Source organism: Ostrea edulis, chromosome 4 (assembly GCF_947568905.1).
Source record: "Ostrea edulis chromosome 4, xbOstEdul1.1, whole genome shotgun sequence".
In the NCBI taxonomy this organism is placed as follows: domain Eukaryota; kingdom Metazoa; phylum Mollusca; class Bivalvia; order Ostreida; family Ostreidae; genus Ostrea; species Ostrea edulis.
This window is the reverse complement of record NC_079167.1, coordinates 37480235-37506276: the sequence shown is the minus strand read 5'-3', so window position 1 is coordinate 37506276 and position 26042 is coordinate 37480235. Positions and strand designations below refer to the sequence as shown.

General features: G+C 34.0%; 1 protein-coding gene across 1 annotated transcript in view; it reads right to left on the bottom strand.

Moving 5' to 3' along the window:
• Nucleotides 1-26042, bottom strand: part of LOC125669783 (cadherin-87A-like) — a 42238-nt gene that overhangs the window by 7866 nt on the left and 8330 nt on the right. The window contains 24 exon segments of the mRNA XM_048904542.2: nucleotides 106-353; nucleotides 1286-1478; nucleotides 2762-2890; nucleotides 5163-5180; nucleotides 5614-5760; nucleotides 6774-6937; nucleotides 7446-7685; nucleotides 8043-8181; nucleotides 8425-8573; nucleotides 9008-9134; nucleotides 10691-10866; nucleotides 11252-11324; nucleotides 11439-11517; nucleotides 12592-12740; nucleotides 14255-14498; nucleotides 15384-15451; nucleotides 15908-16072; nucleotides 16443-16607; nucleotides 18735-18938; nucleotides 20888-21024; nucleotides 23194-23269; nucleotides 23769-23909; nucleotides 24292-24426; nucleotides 25067-25177. Coding sequence (XP_048760499.2) covers nucleotides 106-353; nucleotides 1286-1478; nucleotides 2762-2890; nucleotides 5163-5180; nucleotides 5614-5760; nucleotides 6774-6937; nucleotides 7446-7685; nucleotides 8043-8181; nucleotides 8425-8573; nucleotides 9008-9134; nucleotides 10691-10866; nucleotides 11252-11324; nucleotides 11439-11517; nucleotides 12592-12740; nucleotides 14255-14498; nucleotides 15384-15451; nucleotides 15908-16072; nucleotides 16443-16607; nucleotides 18735-18938; nucleotides 20888-21024; nucleotides 23194-23269; nucleotides 23769-23909; nucleotides 24292-24426; nucleotides 25067-25177 — 3477 coding nt within the window.

The window sequence follows — 26042 nt, the reverse complement described above, 5'->3', positions numbered from 1 at the left end:
GCCTTGCCATATATTTCTCCCATAAAAATATTTTAAAAATGTTTTGGTAATCAATATATGTAGTTACAATATGTTCAAAGTACAGTGCTGTTAGATAAGGCGTACTTCTGTAATGTTCATTAGGGTGACAACGTTGGAGTCCCCAAAACGTGGTGAGATCCAGATAGGTTTTCCATTGTCCAGCTGTCCACTACTGACATTGATAGTGACCGTGGTGTTGCTCATTAGTACTGGGGACCCCCGGTCCTGAGCCTGAATCACCAGCCGGTATGGAGACTTTGCGGATGCCCCTCGAAGGGAATTCTTACTGTACAACATACCACTCTCTGGTGCAATTCCAAAGTAATCCTCCTCTACAAGTATTGAAATACTTTAGAAATTATTATTTTGTTAAATACAAATCTATGTTTCCCCTACAAAACTCAGTGGGTTTTTTAAACTAAAAAATCCTTGTCAAAACTTCACCTATTCCATTTTGTTATAGCATTTGCATAGATGACCTTCAATAAATTGGGACCATAATCATGGTATACATTTTAAACAACAATCTCATCAAGATGTGGCAAAACAATCTGTCAGCTATACTTTAGTTGAGAGGACCCTCATTCTGACGTCAAAATGTGAAGAATTCAAAGGATACACTCTCAACAAAAAATTGGGATCAAGAGGAAATACCTTAATTAGTAAAGAGCAGTTGAAGACCAAAAGAGAAAATGAGAGGCCTGTGGCCCATATTGCTTACCTGAAACACCTTAATTGTTCTAAATGACTATAAAGATCTTATCAACACACAGTGCCCCATTTCCCACACCTCCAATAACATTCTTAAACTGTTTGATTCTAAAATTACAATTCTGTAGCCATTCCTTTGGTGAAATTTTCCTTAATTTTTGCTACATATTTACCACACTAAATTTTTAATTGCTGCCGTAGCATCACCCTGACCTGATGAGGAAGGGGGAGAGCGGAGTAGTCTTGCTTTGCACAAGATATATATAAGTAAGGATGTCTGCATACAATTAATTGTTGCATTTTCTAGCGATCAAAATGTTCTAACATTTATCAGAATCTTTTTCTATAATATATTGCATCACCATTCGGAGTCCACAGTTTGAGCATTTGAATCTATGCAGAATGTTTTCTTTCAGGCTCAGTGTTTCCTGAGGTAAATTTTGCACAATGTGCAGTTGCAGTTAAAACATCAGCTAACTTGGGCCTCTGGTTCAGGTGAACAAAAACAAAATATCCCTATTCATTGAAAGAGCAACAAGAATAGTTTTCAAACCTGGCGACCTTGGGGCAGGATCCACCAATACAATGGTATAATCAATTTCCCCATTGACCCCACTGTCCAGGTCAATGGCACGGACCTCTCCAATGTTGGTATTCAAATCATAACTCTCCACTGTCAGGAATGAGTACTGACTGCTGGTAAATTGGGGACGGTTGTCATTGATGTCTCTCACCCGAATTGTTAACTGTAGAGAAAAAGTTTTCAACAATCAGTTGATACAGAATCATGAATAAACATACCAAACTTCTATTGATTAATCTATACTGCACAGCTTGTACCACTTACCCCAATAACAGACTACTGTCTTACAGAATATTTTCTGAGACATACGGATGCAGGTCTTTTTCAGTATTGGCAAGTTGTTATATATCAGGGTGCATGTGCAGGGGAACCTGCCTAATCTGACAGGCACTGGGAGACCAATACATTTTGTCAGAATAAACATTCAGTACTAACAAGAGGCCCACATCGCTCACCTGAGTCACCTTGGCCTGCATATTTAAAGATTTTCCCTATATATTTGCATGTAAAACTTTGATCCCTATTGAGGCCCTAAATTATCCCCGGGGACCGTGATTTTTACAAACATGAATCTGCACTATGTTGAAGCTTTCATGTAAATGTAAACTTTTCTGGTCCAGTGATTCTTGAGAAGATTTTTAAAGATTTTCTCTATATATTTGTATGTAATTCATATGAATGTAAACTTTTCTGGTCCAGTGGTTCTAGAGAATAAGATTTTTACAGATTTTCCCTACATGTATATATTTGTATGTAAAACTTTGATGCCCTATTGTGGCTCCACCCTACTCCTGGGGGACATGAATTTAACAAACTTGAATCTGCACTATGTCAATAAGCTTTCATGTAAATTTGTACTTTCCTGGCCCAGTGGTTTTTGGGAAGATTTTTAAAGATTTTCTCTATATATTCACTTGTAAAACTTTGATCCCCTATTGTGGTCCCAACCTACTCCAAGGGTCATGGTTATAACAAACTTGAATCTGCATTATGTCAGAAAACTTTCATGTAAATTTCAGCTCTTCTGGCCCATTGGTTCTTGAGAAGGAAATTTTTTAGATGACCCTACCCTATTTTTGCATTTTTGTGATTATCTCACAAAAATGTCTTATCTAGGGGGGCATGATCCTTCATTTGAACAAACTTGAAAGCCCTTCACCTAAGGATGTTTTTTGCCAAGTTTGGTTGAAATTGGTTCAGTGGTTCTTGAGAAGAAGTCGAAAATGTAAAAAGTTTACAGACGACAGGCAATCAGAAAAGCTAAAAACAATAAAAATATGAAGGGTCGGAATACCCAGTGAAATGGATTGTACAGGTGTTAGATAAAAGACATGCAGTTTTCACTGTATATACATGTATATATATATATAAATATTTTTATGCACCTCTGAGAAGACATAATTTGTGCTATATAATCTGAATGTACTTTTCGGGAAGTATACTTACTGGTACAGAAGATCTCTGTTGTACTTCTGAAGACAAAGCGCGTGGATTGTCTTGGGCAGTTAGCAACATGTTATATTCAGGAGTCGTCTCATGATCCAAAACTGTTCTGTTCCCAATTAATAACAGTCCCTGAAAATGCATGTTTTCAAGTCACTATTATGAAAAATTGTCTGTGTATGGGTGGCAGAAAGGGCAAAAAATCAGGGCCGTAAATTACATGGAGGCGGAGGAGGCAGCTGCCTCCTCCAACTTTTGAGCCAAAAAAAAATTAAAATTTAAAGTTCATTAGAATTTATGTTGTTTCCAATAACTAAGAACATGATACCTCCCTTAAAAAGCATTCCAAATCTTTCTTTTAGAATGAGTTAGTCAAGTAACATCTTAGAAGGCCCTAGAATCAAGGAGTTTGCACGAAATGTGTTCAGTGTGCACAAAATGTGCTCAGCGTCTGGGGGCCTGGGCGGCCCCCAGACCCCCGCCTAATTTCCTGCCTCCTCCAAATTGAAGGTTAATTTACGGCCCTGAAAATACCATGCACGAGAAAATGAACACTCTAACATGCTATTTTTTGCCCTTTCTTCCACCCAAATATGTGTCAAGAACTAATCGTTGAATTTAAATGTTACAACATATTGTTTTGTTTTTTAAAAAGTACTTCAATATTTGTGATTACAGACAGTGATTCATAGTGCTCTGTCACAACAAGCATCAGACTCTCAACGTGTCAGAGTGCTTTTTCATCTGCATTCACCGTTCTCTGATGCAGTGTTTCACACATGCTACATCACACATTTTTCAGCCCTATACCATTCCCTAAAGCAGCAATACTAAATAATGCATTTTCAGTTCACAAATGTACCCCTTCTCCAAATCAAATATCCTAAGTTCTATCACATATATGCATGCAAATGGACAATTTTTAAAACAAATGTTCACCTCGTCTTCTGCTCTAGTCTACAAAGGCCAGTAATATACAAAGCTGTAATCATGCAATTCAAATACTTTCTGACACAAGATTGGTACTTTTTTTTCACCGACAAGGACTAAGTAAAGTATATCTATCTGATGACATGCTCATGATACACTAGCTACAAATATCATACCATTATTGACATTTCTGAGGTCAATACCTAGCCTTAGCTGACTGAGAAGTACAATATTCACTGAGCCTGCCTGGAGGGTAAGGTGAATATTATACGTAAAGGGAACCTTAGCATTGTATTGAAAGAGAAAATGTCAATAATTGTTTTATCATATGACTGAATAATTCGAAGTATTGAAATCCGTTACTAGAGCTTAAGAAACAATACCTGGTTGGCCACCTTCCTTTACAGTTAGAGTGCATGACCTAGTTGTAAGTGATCAAAGACGCAAGTTTTCATTGGATGACCAAAAATACTACCCAATCATATAATTGGGAATTCACTCTCTATTTTTGGACTGATGTTGGAAAAATCAAATGCTATATTCACCTTGATGGCATGTGGTGGTGAATATAACATTCTCTTTTTCTACTTTGTTGGATCTCAGCCAATCAGAAACCCAACTAGAACTGTCGTAATAACCCTCATGAGGCTCATTGATATAAAGGCATATTTGAAATAATGTGTATTAAAATGAAGACCAGAAAGACATGATTTTCAACATTGTTTATGTTTCATCTGAATACACAGAATTCAAATGACCTCAGTGTGTAATAACAAATGCACAAATTTTCATGAAAATCTCTGCTCTAGTACGTCTCTTAAAAATGTCTGGACAAAATCATATCTTCAAACAGATGGGCAGACAGACAATGGACTGATGATTCCATTATACCCTCTCCTAAACTAATGCAGTAATCTCTGTGAGAGAGCAGATCAATAAAATAGGAAAATTACCAAGTCCGTAAAGTTAAAAAAAATTTGTAAAATAAAAATATCCATAAATTCCTTGAATTAGTAATAAAATTTCAATAAAAATGACAGGAGCACAACTTCATAATATATACATAATATATACACAAAATTGAATCAAATTTGTTCACTGTAGTTTTTAAGACATATTCTGGACCATGACATCACCTCCTCAAAATCATTTTTTTTTTTTTAAAATTCCATAAGTTCCTTAAAGGTTAAAAAATCTCAATCTGTTATTTTAGCAAATGCACAACTTCATAATTCATATAAGATATACAGAAAGTTTTAATCAAATCTGTTCATCAGTGTTAGAGACATACTATGGACAAATTATGTTTATGGACAGACGGACAAGGTGACCCCCTAAACTTCTTTTGCAGGGGGTGTAAGAATTATTCAATCATATGATAAAAAGCATTGTCAAAATGACGTATGCACATGAATTCTATCAGCCATGCAGCTGCACATTTCTGTCCTGTTGTCAATTTCATTCAGATACTTACGACTCCAATTTCCTTACTCTGAAATACAGGCGCTATTCAAAGTAAATTTACAATGTATGTTTTCAGGAAAACACATCCTGATTTGACATATTTTTACATTTCAGTTTCTACAATGAGTAATGTTTGAGAAAATACTGTATAGCGAGTTTTTTTCCGCAGATCTAAAATTTGGCGATTTGCTGGCTCAAAGGACATATGCTAATAATTTTAGCGCAATGAATTTTGGCAGACTAGGAAGAGTCATCCCTCTTGTAAATACTGACTTCGCAATTGGACGAATATTTGGCGAGTGGAATTTTGGCGGGAAGCTATATCTTACCGCTAAAATAAGCCAAATTTATCATCCCACAGAAAAAACCCACTGTACGTACAGGTAGCTCTTCCTCTTTGTGTGTGTATGTAAATACATTGTATAAATTGAACCTCCTAATCCTCTACAAACACAGCTTACAGATTTCAGGATCATAAATTTCTCATGGCCTTGTCCACTGAGTGAATAAGCAATCTCTGAATAACTTCCACTGTCTTTATCACTGGCAAAGACGGTGGCTATCTGGTAGGGGTAAACTCGGTCTTCAGCAACAGTCACTGTATATTTCTGTAATTCACATTCAACAAAGAACAGTTTTAAATAAATCACTATATACTGTGGAGTCATTAGAATTCGTGGTGGCTCAATTTTCGTGGAATTTGTGGGTACCCCTCACCCACGAATTTACATCCTCAATGAATAAAGACAACTAGTATACAAAAATCTTACAAATATATAAATCCACGAAATTACGTCCCCACGAAACCGTAAAAATTCAGCAATCCACGAAAATTGGCCCCCACGAATTTAAATGATTCTACAGTAGTTTTGTACATGTAGTTCTTTTCACTGCAGAAAATGGAACAATGGAACAAACAATGTTTCCATGTAAACACTTACAGAATAACTTTGTAACTCTCACTCCTCAAAGTGATATTAAATTATTTTATAGCAGAGAAATTTTGATGGTCCCCATCGTTTTAGTATAAACTTTGCTGTACATTTGGCAACAAAAATATGTTACATGTGTTTTTGTTATTCTTTTGCACTTAATAGATCAATATAAGAATCATTCTGTTAACACTCAGAAAGGGGTATCACATTAACACAACACACAAAATGTACGTACTCTTAAAAGTCATATGCAACGTTTCTGACATTTTCTCTCTCTAACATTATATTTTGATTTCCTCGATATGGAGAGTGCTTGCATGGTTTCAGAAATAGTTTTAAATTTTATATTGTAGTAATATTGCCCTATTACTTTGACCTGCATGGTTATAGCTCAGTGATTAGAGCACCTATAACTAGTAAATGCAAAGGTCCTGGGTTCGATCCCCAATTGATCCAAAGATTTCTCTCCCATTTTTCATTACAATAACTTTAATAGGAATGTCCATATACACAACCTTCTGTAAAATATAAAAACTGACTTTACATTTTCACTTGCCATGACTAGGAACTATCAAAACCTATACTGGTAATATACTTGTACCTCAAGTAACAAGATAGGATACAAGTGAACTGTACTTGAAATGTCACAGCGATGCATATGACCTTAATTTAAAAATATAGCTTACTGTTTGTGAAAATTCTGGAACATTGTCGTTGATATCCTGAACTTGAACAGTGATGTTAGCATCCACACTCCTGAGATTATCTTTTGAAAATGCCCGCACACGGAACTTGATCAGTTTGAAGTTCAAGTTATCATAGTCCAAACGTCGGTTCACTTTTATCTGACCTGCAACAGTCATGGGTCACTCACTGGTTATAAAACTAAGACCAAAATCACTAAAGGCAGAAAATATGTTCAAAAGTTTGGATACTAAAATCTATTAGGTTTACTAAGGTATACAAATACAGCATAGCAATAAACCCTTTTACTATATACCCATCAATGTTTTGTTTTTTGATACTGTTGATTTCAAAGAGTGTGATCCGATTTTCCGGATCACCACACTGTGTTTTTCTGATTCTGTATCAGTATCCTCTAAATATTGACAGCGTCACAAACAAAACTGTGTACACAAAATGTAATTTCACTGTATGTCTGTGTTTTAGATAACTTGGATTACATTTATTATCTTATAAATGTGGATTTAAAAATATATAAGGGGTATATAATAAATTTATCATTACTTCAGTAACTTTGCGTCTCATTTGATCTGATGATTCGCACCTGTCAACTCGACATGATCGGATCAAGTTACTGTAGTAATAATATATATTTATCAGTAAATGTTATAAACCTGATGTTTGATTGACTGAGAAATAATCTCCCAGATCTCCTCCATTAGATTCTGCTATTTCCTGGAAGTTGGTGATCTGGAATGGCCCCTTGGGGTCAGTGGCAATAAGCGTTGATGTGACTGTACCAATGGCCAGCTCCTCAGGCAGAGTGTAGTAATATGTAGGATTGGTCACAGTCCACGGAGGAGCAAAGTAAGGAGTTAAATCAGCCGAACCCAATATCGTTATCAATACAAGAGCTGAAAAGAAACACGCGAGATTGGTACATAACTGATAAACACAATTATTATTTTCATTTTGCAAGATGCTATTCCTGAATAAGATTATTGAAATAAACACTTCATATACATCTGCCACAATGGATCATTTCGTGTATAAAATTCATTCATTGAGAAACTGAGGAGTTTCATATACATCTGCCACAGTTGATCATTTATTGTATCAAATTCATTCATTGAGAAACTGAGGAGTCTCGTAACATAATAGTTTTCATTCACAATAACTAGATTTGTAGTTTTCATTAAATGAAGCTTGTCACCTGTGGTTTTCATTCACAATAACTAGATTTGTAGTTTTCATTAAATGAAGCTTGTCACCTGTGGCCGTTTGCGGTTTGTTGTTCTCAGCATTTACATCTCTGACAATAACGTTGAAATCTATTTCGGCTGCACTATCACGTTTCAGGGCCGACTTCACTTTAATTACACCAGAAGTCGGCTCAATCTCAAAAGCCTCCTACAAGTAAAGAAAATTTTTACTTTGGCTATAATTTTCTGACAACTCCTTAATATGACTTAAAAGTATCAAATGAAAAAGAAGTTAACCTTTTTGAATTCACAAATTCATTTTGATAGCTTTATAGAACTTCATGAAAAATGAGATAAAACATTTGCTCTGTATTCATCTATTCCTTCCCAAAAATATTTTGTACATGGCTCAAACAATGCTTTAAAAAGTGTCAGGTTTTTCAAGACGTACCCTGAAGTCGTAAGGATATAATGCCTGGATCCGCGTCCCGTCTGTGTTTTTGGCGATGATGCTGAGTTGGTCTATAGAATACTGCAGCGACTTAGTGCTGTCAGTATCGTCAGCCTTCACTTGTAACACAGATGTTCCAATCGACACCGCTGAAAATGATCAACACATGTCACATAAGAAACCTCCATGGTGTTTGTATATTAGAAAAACATCTGTTGATTTTCATTTTACTCCTATATCTGAAATGCCAGGTCTAAAAATAGGAGCATTTCCATTTTTCTTACTTTAATAGCAAAATCACTAGGAAACATATTTATACATAAGAACCTGATTTATGATAATTATAAGGGCAACTTTTGAGACATATAAGACCTCTTGCTGTAATGCAATGCTTATTTCAGTAAATATATCTCCTATCCCTCTGAGTCAAGCACCAATACACCTCTAAATTTGTACTTAACTAGAAATATTGTTGGATAAAGAAACAGACCATTTTTATATTACATGTAGTTTTAAATACATGCATGTGCATGCATGCATCCCATTCATAATGTGATAAAACATTACCAATATTCATACTCACTTTCCTGTACTGATCCAATGTAGAACTGCTCAGTGAAGAATGGGTCCTTGTTGTTGGAGTCGTTGAGGGTCACTATGAGGGTTGTGGAACCAGTTCTCGGGGGACTCCCTTGGTCTCGAGCATGAATCTAAAATACAGAAAACATTCAACATGTCACAGTCATGTAAAGAAAATTACTCTTTCAAGCTCCAAACAGGTTTGCCTGTGAGATTTGTTGTGTCAAGTTCTGGACTCAAGGTTTTCAGAGTTTTTGAAAAGGTTCAGTAACAGAAATTTTTTATGAGTCTATATACATTGTGCATCAAAATGCCTATAACTCTTGTCCATACAAAATCAATTTGACGATTATTGATTAATCAGTATTCAAATTATGTAAATCTCATTCAATGAACTATTGAAATTACTACTTTAAGCCAAGTAGAATTTTTTAAAGGTTTTGTTTGTTTGTTTCATGCATTTATTAGTATAGTGACAGCCTGTTATATTAGTATAGTGACAGCCTGTTATATTAGTATAGTGACAGCCTGTTATATTAGTATAGTGACAGCCTGTTATATTAGTATAGTCATAGCCTGTTATATTAGTATAGTCACAACCTGTTATATTAGTATAGTCACATACTGTTATATTAGTAGAGTGACAGCCTGTTATATTAGTAGAGTGACAGCCTGTTATATTAGTATAGTCACATACTGTTATATTAGTATAGTGACAGCCTGTTATATTACTATAGTGACAGCCTGTTATATTAGTATAGTGACATCCTGTTATATTAGTATAGTCACAGCCTGTTATATTAGTATAGTCACATACTGTTATATTAGCATAGTGACAGTCTGTTATATTAGTATAGTCACAGCCTGTTATATCAGTATAGTCACATACTGTTATATTAGTATAGTCACAGCCTGTTATATTACTATACTGACAGCCTGTTATATTAGTATAGTGACAGCCTGTTATATTAGTATAGTGACAGCCTGTTATATTAGTATAGTCACATACTGTTATATTAGTAGAGTGACAGCCTGTTATATTAGTATAGTGACATACTGTTATATTAGTATAGTCACAGCCTGTTATATTACTATAGTCACAGCCTGTTATATTAGTGTAGTCACAGCCTGTTATATTAGTATAGTGACAGCCTGTTATATTAGTATAGTGACAGCCTGTTATATTAGTATAGTCACAGCCTGTTATATTACTATAGTGACAGCCTGTTATATTAGTATAGTGACAGCCTGTTATATTAGTATAGTGACAACCTGTTATATTAGTAGAATGACAGCCTGTTATATCAGTATAGTGACAGCCTGTTATATTAGTATAGTCACAGCCTGTTATATTACTATAGTCACAGCCTGTTATATTAGTATAGTGACAGCCTGTTATATTAGTATAGTCACAGCCTGTTATATTACTATAGTCACAGCCTGTTATATTACTATAGTCACAGCCTGTTATATTAGTATAGTCACAGCCTGTTATTTGTGACTTTGAGAGTTCTATCTACTATTGTGTAGAGCAGCAATTATTTGACTACTGTCATACATTTTCAGTTCAGAAGTTAATTGACATGCAAATCAATTATAATCCAATCACAACATTAGTCTTCTAGTAAAAATCGATCACCAATCGTCATTGTCATCAAGTTACATTGCATGTTCACTCTGTACTTACTATGACATCATATCTACGGACAGTGTCCACGTCTAGGGCTGCCCCACCGCTGACTGTGACCTGACCCTGTTGGTCAATGAGAAAGTGGTCAAGTCCCCCACTCCAGATGTAGTAAGAAATGTTTCCATTGGATCCGAAATCTTGGTCAGTGGCTGAGACACTCTTCACAAAGGACCCTGACAATTAATAAGACATCTATTTAACAACAGAACTTCTAGACTTAAGTACCAGGTATTAATCCATAGTTCAACAGCTGAAAATATCTATACCCCCCGACCTTTTACATAAAACTAATTTCTTTTCTTCAATTCTTAAAATCCTTCCTAAATCTTCATACAAGTAGCTTAGACCTTTGATTCACAGTGATAATCTTAGTGCGTGCGTACCGACCAATAAAATACTTATAAACACCTTCAAGGGGTGGTTACAAGTCCACTGCAGATGATTTGAGCTGTCTTCCAAATATTGTAAGAATGGTAAGCTATGCTTTGACTAACCTGAGCTGTGTTCTGAGTGCTCAGCTATGCTTGTGATTAACCTGAGCTGTGTTCTGAGACCTACCTAAAACTGCTCCCTCGCTGATATTTGCCGTATATTGAGACTGTACAAATGTTGGGTCATGGTTATTTTTATCCTGTTAAAGAACAGACAAAATATCTCAAATTTGAATACTAAGTACTTATCTGTGTACTCAGAATGATCAGGGAATACACTAGGAACAGAAACAAATGATGTATTTGATACTTACAATGACTAATACTGTAATAGTTGTGTTGGAGGACTGTGGAGGGAAGTCTGAATCTGTGGCTTGTACAGTCAGGCTGAAACTGTCCAAAACAAGAAGAAAAAATCACCTTGATATGAATTAAAATTTAATGAAATAATCTCTACTCCATATATTCTTTGTGATATTTGATACTCCATGATGATGTTTACATTTTCAATGTTTTGCCTTTGATATCAGTTTACCAGTTGTAGTGACAGCAATTTTTCTAATGAATGTGATGCAGTTTAGAACAAAGTGCGAATGAATCTCAATAAATATAGTACTTCTATTCTAAAACAGCTGGGAATTCTGACAGAAATAAAAGTACAAAGTAAATATAAACAACAGATGTTTGTAAAACACATATTCCCCCCCCCCCCCCCCCCACCATGGTGCAAATACACACACACACATCATTTAATTGAGAGTAGTATCATCAATTCAAAATATTGAGCAGACAATATCTTCCTATGTCAGAGTGGATTGACCATGTGACCTCAAAATCAATAGGGGTCATCAACTCCTGAAGATGTACCAGTGTACCATGTTTGATGTCTGTCAAGCAAAGGGTTCTCAAGATATTAAATGGACAGTATATTCCTATGTCCAGTTTGACCCTTGACCATGTGACCTCAAAATCATTAGTAGTCATCTTCTCCTGAAGATGTACCATTGTACCAAGTTTGATGTCTGTCAAGTAAAGGGTTCTCAAGATATTGAGCGGACAGTATATTCCTATTTCCAGAGTAGATTGACCCTTGACCTTTAACCTTTTGACCTGAAAAAAATAGGGGTCCTCTTCTTTTCATAACCACATATGAAATATCATTACAATCAAGAGAATGGTTCTCAAGATATTGAGCAGACAACATGTGGTCTACCGACCGACCGACCGACAGGTGCAAACCAATATGCCCCTCTTCTTTGAAGGGGGGCATAAAAATAAATTTCCTATTTGAAAATACCTGAGAGTATGAACTGCAATGCTCCATGCCAGCATACTTTTCATGCTAATTCACTTCATGAAGCATGTCGGCGAGTCGAAGTAAGGTAGTTCATACCCTCATGTATTTTCAAAGTTGAAATTCATATTCTTAAATGTAAAAAATTCCTACTAGACTTGATAATCGCTTACAATCCACTCCGTCTGGGAGTCTCCTCATAGTTAAGGCCTCTGGACAGAGAAAGCACCCCTGTTCTCAGGTTAAGGACAAATGCATTATCAGCTGTATTTCCAGCAACAATGGCATATGTGATGTTATCCAAAGATTCTTGGTCTCGAGCCTACACATGAAAAAAAAAGTAACGACTCTTAAAACTTTATGCCTTTTAAAAAACCTTTAATAAGATTTTTCCAATAACGAGAAAATAAGATTTAGAATTTTATTCATAATTACCTGTCTATTACAGTAACTTTAAATAAATGATGATAAAAAACACTTTAGGGTACATCAAGCGTTTAAAAATGAATGATAATAGAGACACTGGAGTATTAATCAAGTTATATGACAATCTATGATGCATCATTCAAAAGATCCCATTAAAAGGAAGGGTATCTCAACTGTATGGCATAATTGTACTTCATTTTCTAAATTACAGCGAATTACAAAACACCAGTTGAGTTTTCTATTGCCTGCTGGATTGATCAATAGACTTTACAATTTGGTCAGCCAAGAATCACATTTGGTCTGAATTTAGGTCACAAAGTTACTCAAGCGTAGATTGCTTTTACAGGTAAATCTGAGTTGATTTCAGTGTCTTTTGCAGCTATTTCCCTAGGTGTTTTTTTAAAAGTGAATATCAATTAAAATCAAATTTGATTATATTTCTCTCAAAATTTACATTTGATTACTTTAACATGTTTAAGTAAAAAAAAAAGAAGTTGCACTCTCTTTCTCTTTCATATTTGAAACATTATTTCTAGTCTTTCTAAATCAATAAATTTGGAATAAAATCAAATTTGATTATATCTCTCTTTCAAAAATACTTTTGATTACTTTAGTAAAGAAAAGGGTGCATTCTCTCTCTCTCTCTCTCTTTCTCTCTCTCTCATAATTTTTTAAATTATTTATTAAATTGAACTTTACTAAACTCTCACCAATTTCACTTTAGAAATTTTCATTAGACATCTCACAAAGTGTCCACATGTACCATTCATCTGTTTGTCAATCTATATTTGAGGTCAGTCCATGATTCATATCACACAAAGAAAACTTCCAGAATGCTCTTCTATTGTTACTCACAGTTTCTGACCAATAGAATTATGTTATTCTAGCTAAACCATTCAGGTTCAGTCTTCTATTGTTTAGTTATTCTATTTATAGTTTTCAGGGTTGGTTAGTGCACATCTACCTAGCAGTGTCTTTCTTTGGGAATTTTACAACACCTATTCAGCTTATAACCATGAAAAAAAATAAGATGGGGAGATATTTTAGAAATGGAAAGGAAATTTCTGAAGAAACAAATAAAGAAATTATTGACCTATACAATGAGAAAAATTCTTTTACTGAAATAATCAGTAAAACTAGATGGGGTTATTGTCACTCACACTGAGAAAAAAAAGTTGTCAATTCTTTGTCATACCTGAATAACTCTGTGACCTAAATTCAGACCAAATGTGATACTTTGCTGACCAAATTGTAAAGTATATTGATCAATCCAGCAAGCAATTGAAAACTCAACCGGTCTTTTGTAATTCGCTGTAATAATCTTTTTAAAAACTCTTGACTGATTCACACTCATAGCCACATCAATAATTGAATGAAAGATTTTGAAAATGTGGATTTTCCTTTCATTACCTTCACAATAACAGGAATCAGGATGTTCACTTCTCCTTCGTTCACTGAGGTTTGATAAGAGTCAGGATTGAAGACTGGTCCAAAGTCATTGTAGTTGAGAACAGAAATAGTCAAACTGACGGAGGCCTCCCGACTAGGATTACCCTTATCTACGGCCCTAAACAGCAACTGGTATGATGTCGTATCCTCGTAATCCAGAGACTGGGCTAGTGTGACACGGCCTGTTGATGGATCGACATTGAACCTGGATGCAAAAAATACATAATAAATACATGGGTATTTCATTTTATTGTAATGCACAATCTGAAAGTTACATTTCACAGTGTGTTAAAATATGACACATGTAACTGTCATGAAAGTCATAAAAATAAATTAATGGAATCGACAGATACATCTATTGCACCAGACAGATTATAATTGTCTAATTACACATAAAAAGAAAAAAAAAAACAACAGAATTTTTAGGCGACAACAAACTTTTGAAGACAGCTAAAATTATCATACACACACGACAGGGAGACTGAGTGCCATGCTGGCTAGCAACATTGAAAATATTAAACTAAAATATCTCATATGCTGTTTCAAATAGAAATTTGACCAACAGAATCTGATATTTTACTGCGAGATATTTTGAACTCTAGAATGCTGTTTTTCAGGTATCAAACAACTGGATGAAAATTTGAGAGGGCAAATTGTTTTTTTTTCCAAGCTTGGCTTTTCATTCGATGAACATTTGAGGAGGAATCTGGTAGTAAGTGAAGAATGCTGCAGTCCTTGACAATAATATTCCATGTAAGGAAATGAAAGATCTACACATTTTAAAAACCCTATTAGCATTTACTATAAGGGTGAACATAGGCTATCATATATTCTATGGGGTTCTGTAAGAGACAATATCATGCTGATGACCATTTTTTTCACAAATGTGAAAAATGTCCACAAGATTTGCAAGGGCCTCTTTCTCTTGAATATCTGTCATTGCAAACAAATCCTTTTTGCTTATCCATTAAATGTGCATATAATTACAAATATTATTCCAATGACATTGCACCATACTTAGTAAGACAGGTTGGTAATTTTTTTTAAATGGCAAGGCAACAGACTTGATCCTGTTAAATATTAAACTCACTTTTCTAATCCTGTGCCGCGCAGCGAATACTCCAAACGACCATTTTCACCACTGTCTCTGTCGGAGCCCTGTGTTGAAAAAGCAGCGAGGTTTAGGCAAAATTAAAACATCAAAACAGCATGACACTTCCTGTCTTGTAAAGTAATTGCTAGACAAAGGATCAATTTATGAATGTACAAGCAGGCAGTGCTGACTTTCTCCACACTCATACTTATTGGAACATATCGAATACAGAAATATGTACAAATATATAAAATCAAAAGAACAGTAATTTTTCAGCATTCAAATCAGCTGTATTTATAAAATTCACTTTCATCTATACTATAGATTCGCATTCTATTAAATCTGACCCAAGAATTCATTTCAGAAAGATGTTTTCTTTTGAAGATAGCATTCTGATGTCAAAGTCGCATTTCAAATTAAAACCGTTTTATACATTATACATATATGCTGATTAATGCTGAGAGAAGTTATTAGCGGATATATATCCTTTCCAAGGCAGCTCAAACTGAGGTAATATTTACAGTGATTGTAATTATCGAGCTTCCAATGCCCCTGTCTTCCCGGACGGAGGCAATGTACTCCGTAGCTGGGAATTGGGGAGTGTTATCATTGCTGTCCTCTAAATTGATGATCACCACTGCCGTCGAGGAATGCTGAGTAGGATTGTTGACATCTTGTGCTAACAGCTGCAACACATTACAACACGTTAACTACAACATGTTAACTAAGCTGTGAAACGCCACCGATTTTATAAATCTAATAAGATGTACGTCTCCATAATGACTATACTATCTTCTACTGTCATTAGATTTACTTCATAGTGTGTAAGCACACCCATACATAAATAAGATTTTCACATGCATTCAATATTCAAATTATTATATTTATTACGATTTTTTATTATTAAATTTCAATGAAATTCTGATATTTTTTCCTGAATGTTAGACTGCTTTTTAAGACATTTTTTAAACTTAGATACTCTTCTCTTTCTCTCTATCTATCTATAAGAGAGAGATGTATACACCTCTCTGAAGTAGAATTAACAGGAACACTCACTCTGATCTGTTGTGTGCGGACACTGGGGTTCTCGTAGTCCAGCTGTATGGCCTTGTTGACTATCAGAGAAACCTGTGCCTGTTGAGTGGCTGTGGTGGGCGTCACACTGAAGAGACCAGGAATCGGCTGAGTCACGATAGATATGCTGAACTGGGCATTACTCGGCTAAAAACAACAGATGTATCATTAAACAAAGGATACATATATACGGTGAAAACTACCTAATTTGACACTTGTGCAATCCGTTTTCATTCTCAATTTCATGTTTTCATTGTTTTTACACTGTTGTATTCCGACAAAAGATTTGTCTCCCAGTGCAGTCGGATTAGACAGGTTTTACTGTAACTATACAGATGACTCTTGATAACTCGAAGTTCAAGGGACCTTGATAAAACTTCGAGAGATTAAGAGTTCGAGAGATCGATATTCGGAAATTGAAGGTCCGCCGGTATGGTTCAGATTTTACAGTAACCGGAAATGTATACCAACAAGATCATATGATATCGTTTTGACATGTTTTCCTTCATATTCGTCAGGTACTTTGATATAAAAATAAAAAACCTTATTTTGCATTAATAAAAACATTTCAAAGTTTATTTATTTGTTCTTTAATCATGTTTAGATAGGCATACAAAACCAAGTTCAGATGACACTTTACTATCGCAAACTAAGCAGAGCACAAAACAAAACAAAAATTCTAACGAATGAGAAAAACAATGTTTTAGAGTAACTTTACACAAAGAACAAAGTCGAGAAATTTAACAGTCTGTAGATCTCTAAATTATGTATAAAACTTACTCTTGTTGTCACTTCAAAACAAATTCTAGATTTCATTCATAGTAGGATTATATATAATTTTAATCATCACCACTCAAAACCCCAGTGCAAGGTGTAAACTGACCAATTAGCCAATTATATACTCAAGTGTGTCACCTCCACAAAGAAGCACCAGTGATGTTTCAACTATGTAAACACCTAATTATACCTCCAGCATTCAACCAAATCCAGGTAAGGCCCAAGTGGAAATTATTACAAGCTTGTGTAACGGTGGGTATACGCTACCACCTCTTCGAGAGATCGAGAGTGAAAAACAATGAAATGTGTTTTAAGGGACCCAACTTCACTTCGAGAGATCGAACATTTGAGAGATCGATAGTAAATTTGCTTCGTTATATAGAGAAAAAAATCGGGACCATGATTTCACTTCGAGAGATCGAAGTTCGAGCCATCAAGAGTCACCTGTATATGGCCATTACATTAATTTTATTATTGAAGATTTAATATTGTAATTCTGCTTATTTTCACAATAATTTAAATTTTGAACTCCACATATGTGGTACATGTACTTTAGGACAATGTCAATTAAATGGAGGACTTCATCAAATTGGATTGAATTTCAGAAGTAAGGTCAAATATCTTTGGCATATTTTGAGCTCTTTTCATGCCAGACATCTTCCTTCAAATTACATTTGTCACTGATATATATAATACTATACAAATACTCGACAATAAGGAAGTGCATAAAATAAGACTGCACTGTATAGTTGTTTTCTTCCCTACTCCAACAACAGTTTGGGCATTGGAGATTAACCACGATTTCTCTTTATTTGATTTAATTTGCTTTATGTAATTATTTACTGATACGCTTTGGTCTCTATAAATGATAAATCGTGGTTATTTGCCCAAAACGGGTTGTTGTACTTCAAGTTAAGACTTTAGCAGATGCCAATCTAGAGATAGATTAGGAAATGAATGCATTATAATTTTATTGTATTGTTTACATTGAAAAATGGGCTAAAATTTAATTGAGTCAAATTAAAATTTGTATTTGGAATTGCCAACCAAGTGTTAAAAAAAGCTCTAGTGACATAATTATATTATAAAAAATCTTGAGAAATTCAATATTTTTCTCTACTATACATCAAAATTACTGAGAGATACCATTTGATCTAACTCAATCTCAAAATGGTGATACAAAGCTAAATTTACTACCTTTTTTCAAGATTTATTTTTCATCAAACTCTGTGGGCATTTTCTATTTGATTGTGAAATTACTTTAGAACAGAAAAAAAATTAACGTCTTTCCTTCTGTGTCTGAAAAATACCCATGTGGCAGTTCCTAACAAACAATTCTTTATTTGTGGCCAAATGCAACTTTGAGGAATGTGTGACAATGATACATTACAACTCAAATGGTAGAAATTTGTATCAAGGTCATAGAAAACAGAATATAGAAGAGAATAAACCTAAAAATATGAAGTTGAAATATTTATATGTTCACAAACTGCTTACATCATCTGGGTCCTCAACTCTCATATTGAGGCCAGGCAGAGGGGTTGTTGAATTAGCAATAGAACTGCTGTCCATCTCTAAAACGGTTATGTTGTACAAAGATTGCTGAAATGTTGGGCTGTTGTCATCTTCATCTAAAATGGTAACTATGACTTTGGTTGTCACCCTCTGATCCGTCTCCACGCCATTCTCCATCTCAATTGCCTGAAATTGTTGGTTTTCCCATGATCTATTCAATGAACTTACACATAATTAGGCACTGTAAACATACGATTCCAACGAGAGGATGGAGACCTATGGTCCTTAACAGTCACATAAATATGCACATTTTCTGATCTTTAGAAATTGTTGTGTTGCCAGTGCTTGTTATACTTCTTTCCATTTTCATACTTTGTACTAGATGATAGATATATCGGTATAACTATCATACACGATTGATAATTTACAATTCTTTTACAAGCGAGGAATAAGCAATATCTCATTACAGTGAAATACAATTTTCTTTTGAGTTCTAAAAGGGCAAATCATCTTTTTTCAAAGAGGTTTCATTGTTCTTTATTATCATAATGCAGTTTGCCTACTTGATATCTATGGAGCGCCAAATTAACATAAACTCAAATAATTGAAGATATCTTCAATCATTTGAAGATATCATCAATTCAATTATTGCTCTCTTTAATTGAATTAATGCGCGCATTAAATTAATTATTGCTCTCATCAAATGAATTAATGCGCGCTTCAATTCAATTATTGCTCTCATCAATTGAATTAATGCGCGCATCAATTGAATTAATGAGAGCAATAATTGACTTAATGCGCGCATTAATTCAATTATTGCTCTCTTCAATTCAATTGATGAGAGCATTAATTTCGTAGAAATATTGCTCGCAATAATTGATTTAGAGCTCGGTATAAATAATTTGATGATCTCTTTAATTCAATTGAAGATATCTTTAATTATTTACAATGCTTTTGTATAAGGAATTAATGCGCGCATCAATTCTTTTAAAGAGAGCAACAATTCAATTAAAGAGATCATTACTTCTATTGTAGATATGTTGAATTGAAGATATCTTTAATTATTTAGTTGCTCTCTCTAAAAGAATTATTGCTCTCTTCAAATGATTTAAAGATATCATTAATTCAATTGAAGAGAGCAATAATTAAATTAATGCGCGCATTAAATCCATTATTGCTCTCATCAAATGATTTAATGCACGCATCAATTCAATTATTGCTCTCATCAATTGATTTAATGCACGCATTATATCAATTATTGCTCTCTTCAATTGAATTGTAGCGCGCATCAATTCAATTGTTGATATCATTAATTCATTTGAAGAGATCATTAATTCAATTAAAGCACGCATCAATTCAGCAGAAGAATTAATGCTATCATCAATTCATTTAATGCGCGCAATAATTCAGAATTGAAGATATCATTAATTATTTGAAGAGATCTTTAGTTAAATTGTTGCGCGCATCAAATGAATTGATGATATCTTCAAATAATTGAAGATATCTTCAATTATTTGAGTTTATGTTAATTTGGCGCTCCATAGATATCTAGAGTAGAGATTATCTAAACTATACACTGTATTGCATTTTCAACACATGATCAACTAAGACCCACCCGATTTTCTATTGCATTTTCAATACATAATGTACATGACCAATCTAGCCCCCCCCCCCCCCCCCCCCTCCTTCTTACCTGAACCCTGGGGTCATGAATTTCACAGTTTTGGTGGAGAGCTTAATGCTTATTATAATTATGCAAACATTTTGCTTCGTTGATGTCCAGAAATAAAGAAGATTTTCTTAGATATAATGCATTTTCAATATATGACCAAATTAGCACAACCCTAGGGCATGAACCTTGAACCTAGAGGTCATGAATATCATGTACAGTTTTGTTTTAGGGCTTATTACTCATCATAATGATGCCAACAGTTTGACTGCTTGATGTCCAACAGTAAAGAAGATTCTCTAAGTTATAATGCATTTTCAACATATGACCAATTTAGCTCCATCTTGGAGCATGAATTACGTGTTTGAATTAAGTGTTCAATGCTTATCATAATCATACTAATAGCTTGACTTTTAGTAGTAGGTTTCAATTTAATTATGTCAAACTGAATTCCAGCCTGTAATACCTCAACTTCAAAGTCATATCTGGCAAGCTGGGTCTCCCTGTCAATGTTTTGGAGAACTGAGATTTTGGATGTGTAGGTAAGGTTTGTCCTGATGTCGTCTGAGACAGCAGGGCTGAGATAGAATAGGTTGTTGGGATCTACAAATATCAAATTGCACAAACTCAATGTTTACATGATTTAGATTTATGTAATAAACAACATCTGTAATTTGAAACAGTCATGCCAGCTATATATGTAAAACATTTAAGGAATAAATGGATGGGTATTGTATGTATAATGTAGGGCTATAAAAACAATGGAAAGATGGAATAATAGGTATAACTGACTTACATTCCTAATATCTATACTTTGTGATAAAACTTTTCCCCATAATTATAGTAGCTACTATGTACAGTTCAATGGACAATGAAAACTGCAAACGTTTATACAAACAAAACATTGGTGAATGTAAATATACACACTTACAACTTAAAGTAGATTAAAAATACATTTTAAATATGGAAATAAACATGCATAACAATTAAGCAATATGGAATAAGATACAGTTAATTACTAAATTGTACTCACAAGAATTTCTTTCAAACACACACTTGATCTCTGAGTCGGTAGTTTCTATGTATACTTGCTAACTGACTTGCTTTTTAACACTATATAACATGCAAATCTTAAGTACTTTCCCAGTGAGTTATTTTAAAATCACATTAACATGCATAATTATTACCTAGTATCTAAACTATCAAAAGCTCTTCAATCCTAGTCCTAAAACTTAAACATGCAGGAAGAGCACGTTCCCTACTGCAGGTATTTCTTCAGAAGAGCGTAACTGGAAGTCTTGAATCTTTACTATTATTTTTAACTGATATGGATTTCTAATCATTTTTTTAAAAAACTGTTTCTTTGGTATTGAATGTTAAATAGCAAAACTTGTGTATACATGCACACTAAGCAGAGTTTCATAAAATTCATACTCTACATTGCATTGTAATACAAGGCTTTCTTTTCTTTATAATAATTTTCTCTTATGAAAGAAGCTGTTAAAATAAAAGAATATCTCAATATTTGATATTATAGGATAAACTCTGCATTAGAAATTCTGATAAATTAGATTATATATCATACAATTTTATATATGACTGTATATGCTTTTGTGATACTGGCTAAATTGATACTTCAGTCTTTATCTCCAGCATGCCATTATTTCATGTATACATTCTGCATGAAATATATTCTAATATTAGATACTTTATTTAAATATCCTTTCATATTTATCTAATCTGACATCTATATAAAGAACACTGTGATCTTGCACATGCCGAGCTGCATAACCGGAAACATAACGTTTAACATGACGACGTCCATAACCAATGTTTTAGAATCACTTAATGATAGTCTTCAGATGAAACATAAGTTTAAATTGCTCTATAGGGAAGATGATAATTTCAATATAAAATAATTTATCTTCATTTTATAACGGACGACTTCAACTCCATATTTGTACACAGTAAACAAAATTTCATAAAATTAAGTGTTCAAAAAAGTAAATCAAACAATATGTGGATTAAAATTTATTCCACGAGGTAAATTATTTTTGATTTCAATGAAGTTTGACATGCATACCATAACCAATAACCCAAGAAAACCTGCACTAAATGTTATGATAATAAAACAGAGAAATTAAGTCATTCTTTGAGCTTCAAACTTGAAAACTGTAAAGTTATTGAATCATTAAAGTACAGAATGATTCGTATCAATTCAAAAAAGGGCAAAATTCATTCATGTCTATACATTGCAACTCGGCTGAAAACAAAAATTGCATGCAATAACATACAAGATATCACATTGAAGCTGACTTGGTATGAGGCCTACAATATCAGTCTTACCTCCCATTGCTTCAGCAACATGACAATAGACATTTGCACATGAATAGTTATATGGACATGCACACAAAATAAAAATGTTTTGCACATTGTGAGAATTCTCAATTAATTTCAGTCATCTAAACAAACATACTTAACTTCCATTTAAGATAAAGAAATTACAGGTTTTTACTCTAGACTTACAAAAATTATCTACTACATATCTTGGAAAATAAAATGAAAACCTTTCTTAGAAAATGAATTTTTTTTAAAAAACTTCAAGAATGGAACATGAAATAAAATTCATAATTTTTAAAGATAAAAGTTTTAAAGATATAAAATTTCTACTTCAGATTTGTAATTCAAACTAAAGGAGCAGACAGAAACACAGGTATGAGGAATGGGTACAGTTCAAAGTTTCAAAACATTGCATGTGATTGGTTAATTTACCTTTATTGACTATTTTGATAGGCCGAGGACTTCCTTCATCTCCATCTTGTGCAGTAATGGCACCAACCCTTGTATTCTATAATAAAATCACAATGTCAAACTTTAAAAAATGCCCTTTTCCACTAGAGTGTAATCAGTGTTTTTATCCCCCCCCCCCCTCCCCTTAACTATTTGAATTTAGATTTTTATCTGACATCGATCTTGCAGATGCAAAGGTACAATATATTGTAACATGTCGTCTGTGAGGGCATCAGTAATCTTTGTATTAAATAAAAGATTTGCAACACGTAGTTAACATAAATTACTAAAATGGTCAAAGATAAATTAAATGAAATAATGCCGTTTGTAATTGAATTAACAATATCTTCGATTCTATCAATGTGTACAAATTTGGGGTTCTAGAATTGCATTATATTTTTCTATTTTCAGGACCTCGGGGTGTACAACCTTCATTATATTTTCCAATTTTCAGGACCTCCAGAAGATACAACCCTCAGTAGTAATAAATTGCTGACAAAGTATTGATTGATCTGATATCATACATAGTACTTAACATGTATCTTCTGAACACTTACATTCACAGCATTCTCGAACACCGTGACCGTGATGGGAGTACTGAGGAATCGGGGTGGGGAGTCCTGTTGGTCAACCACTTCTATCAGAATGTTGATCGTGGTTGTCAGCTGCACCTGGTTCCCGAGTCTGGAGGGGTTGTCCTACCAAAACAAAATCATATTGTCATTTCCTTGCTTGCTAAATTGATAAATATGCATTTTCCACAATGCAAAAGATGATAAAAATAATACCTCATTTATGCTTCTACTCTATATTTCAACCAGTACTTACAAAATCAGTTTCAGCATTTTGCACATTTTCACAACTTACTTCATTGTTGAATTTAAAATTACTATCTATTGCTCTTTAATTACATGTATTTATTTTACTTGGGTGAAACCCTTAGATATGCCATAATTTGCATCATGATGCTGCAGTGATGAGGATATGCATACATTGAGAAGTAAAGGGTTTGTCGTAAACTTGACATTGACTATAAGTAACATAAATATTGACAGATTGACATAGAAAACTAGTACGTACTATGGACTTGATAGTCATCGTGTAGCCTTTCTTCACTTCATAATCCAAAGCACTCTTGAGAAATACATATCCTGTGTAGTTACCCTGTGAATTCTGCCGCGTGTTTAGTCCGAATGTGTCACAAGCTGACTGGCTCTGGAACAAAGAGAAAACACACTTCAAATAACAAATAGGGATATGTAAAATCAACAAGTATTAGATCTCAAAAATCATTTCAACTACATCACGGTAGCTCACTGGTTGATATAGCTGGAAGGTCATGAGTTTATAAGCCCTGCTTGGCTGTGTCAAACCTAAGGCATAAACATAGGTAGTGATTGCTCCTTCACTAAATGCTCTGCATTTAAAAGTGGAAGTCACTGGTCTTTTGGACATATGGCATTAAAAACGGAGGTCTTGTGTTGCGGCAGGCATTGGCATGTTAAAGAACCCTCACTATTATGATGGCCCTGAGTGTTAAGTATTTATAGGTCTAAATTTGTGGTACTTCACCTACGGTTGGTGAAGGTTTAAATATCTCAATATAAAGTGAATAATTCTTGAAGGCACATAAATCAAACAAATAAACCCACAGCTAGCTTTATATAACAAAGTCATTCTGGTTGTTTTTAGAACATAAATAGATCTCTACAAACTTTATGCAGAAAAGTAATTTTTTACTTTGAAAGGACAATTTTTATCTACTTAATAAAAAGGATAATTAAGGTATTCAATATATAACAATCATATTTTGTATCTAATGAATGGATGGTGGGATTTTTGTAAATCATATTACCTCTGCATCTCCTGGGGGGACGAGACACGAAAGCTGGACCTCAGAATAGTACCCCACATCCAGATCTCGGATTTGAATGGAGCTGTACAGTGTGAATCCGATACTCGCACTCTGTGTAAAGTGACATACTTATCATTACACGTAATATACATAATTATGTCATAACATTGTCTTATAATGCAGTGTAGGGTACATATACTTGCTTCTCTGCAAACTTAAACTGGTACATCAAAACATCATCACACTATACTTGTAAAATCATTATACAATTATGGACTGTTTCGCAGGGAGACATCACAAATTATCAGGAAATAGTTTTATTAACCTGAAGAATCTAAACATTTAAAAAGATATCAAACAGTTATTGAATGTACCATATACATGTACTATTTTTTTCTAATATTTAAAACGTCAACAAATGCATAACAACTTTTTCTGCAGAAAATTCTGATAAATTTTCAATTGTTTTCGAGGGGTGAAATCAATATTACAATCAACTACATGCAATAGTTTGTTTTACATTCAATGTCATACATTTATTAGACGTATATGTTAAAGAAAGCAAAACATTAAAGTTTGGGAAAGTTAAACAAACGAAAGCTTTCGATTGTGACGTCACAATAGAATGACGTAAAAACATGACATCAAACGTAAACATTTTGTAACATATTTCAAAACAAGAACATAAAACGTCAAGTGAAATGCAAAATTGCATTAGAATAGCAATAGTTTTCTTCTCATTTGTTATTTTGACCGTTAATGTTGACACTGAAGTCATGATTAAAATTTATTGATTAATGATCTCGTATATTTTTAATTAATCTTTAATAGAGCTATCTCGCTTGTGTTATTAAAATTTATCTTCTGATGGGAGACAACAGAGTTGTCACCCTGCATGTGAGGGAGACATCACAAGTTGTCTCCCTTCACGTGACCAGCCCTTGACCTATGACATTGATTGTATTATTCTGAAGGA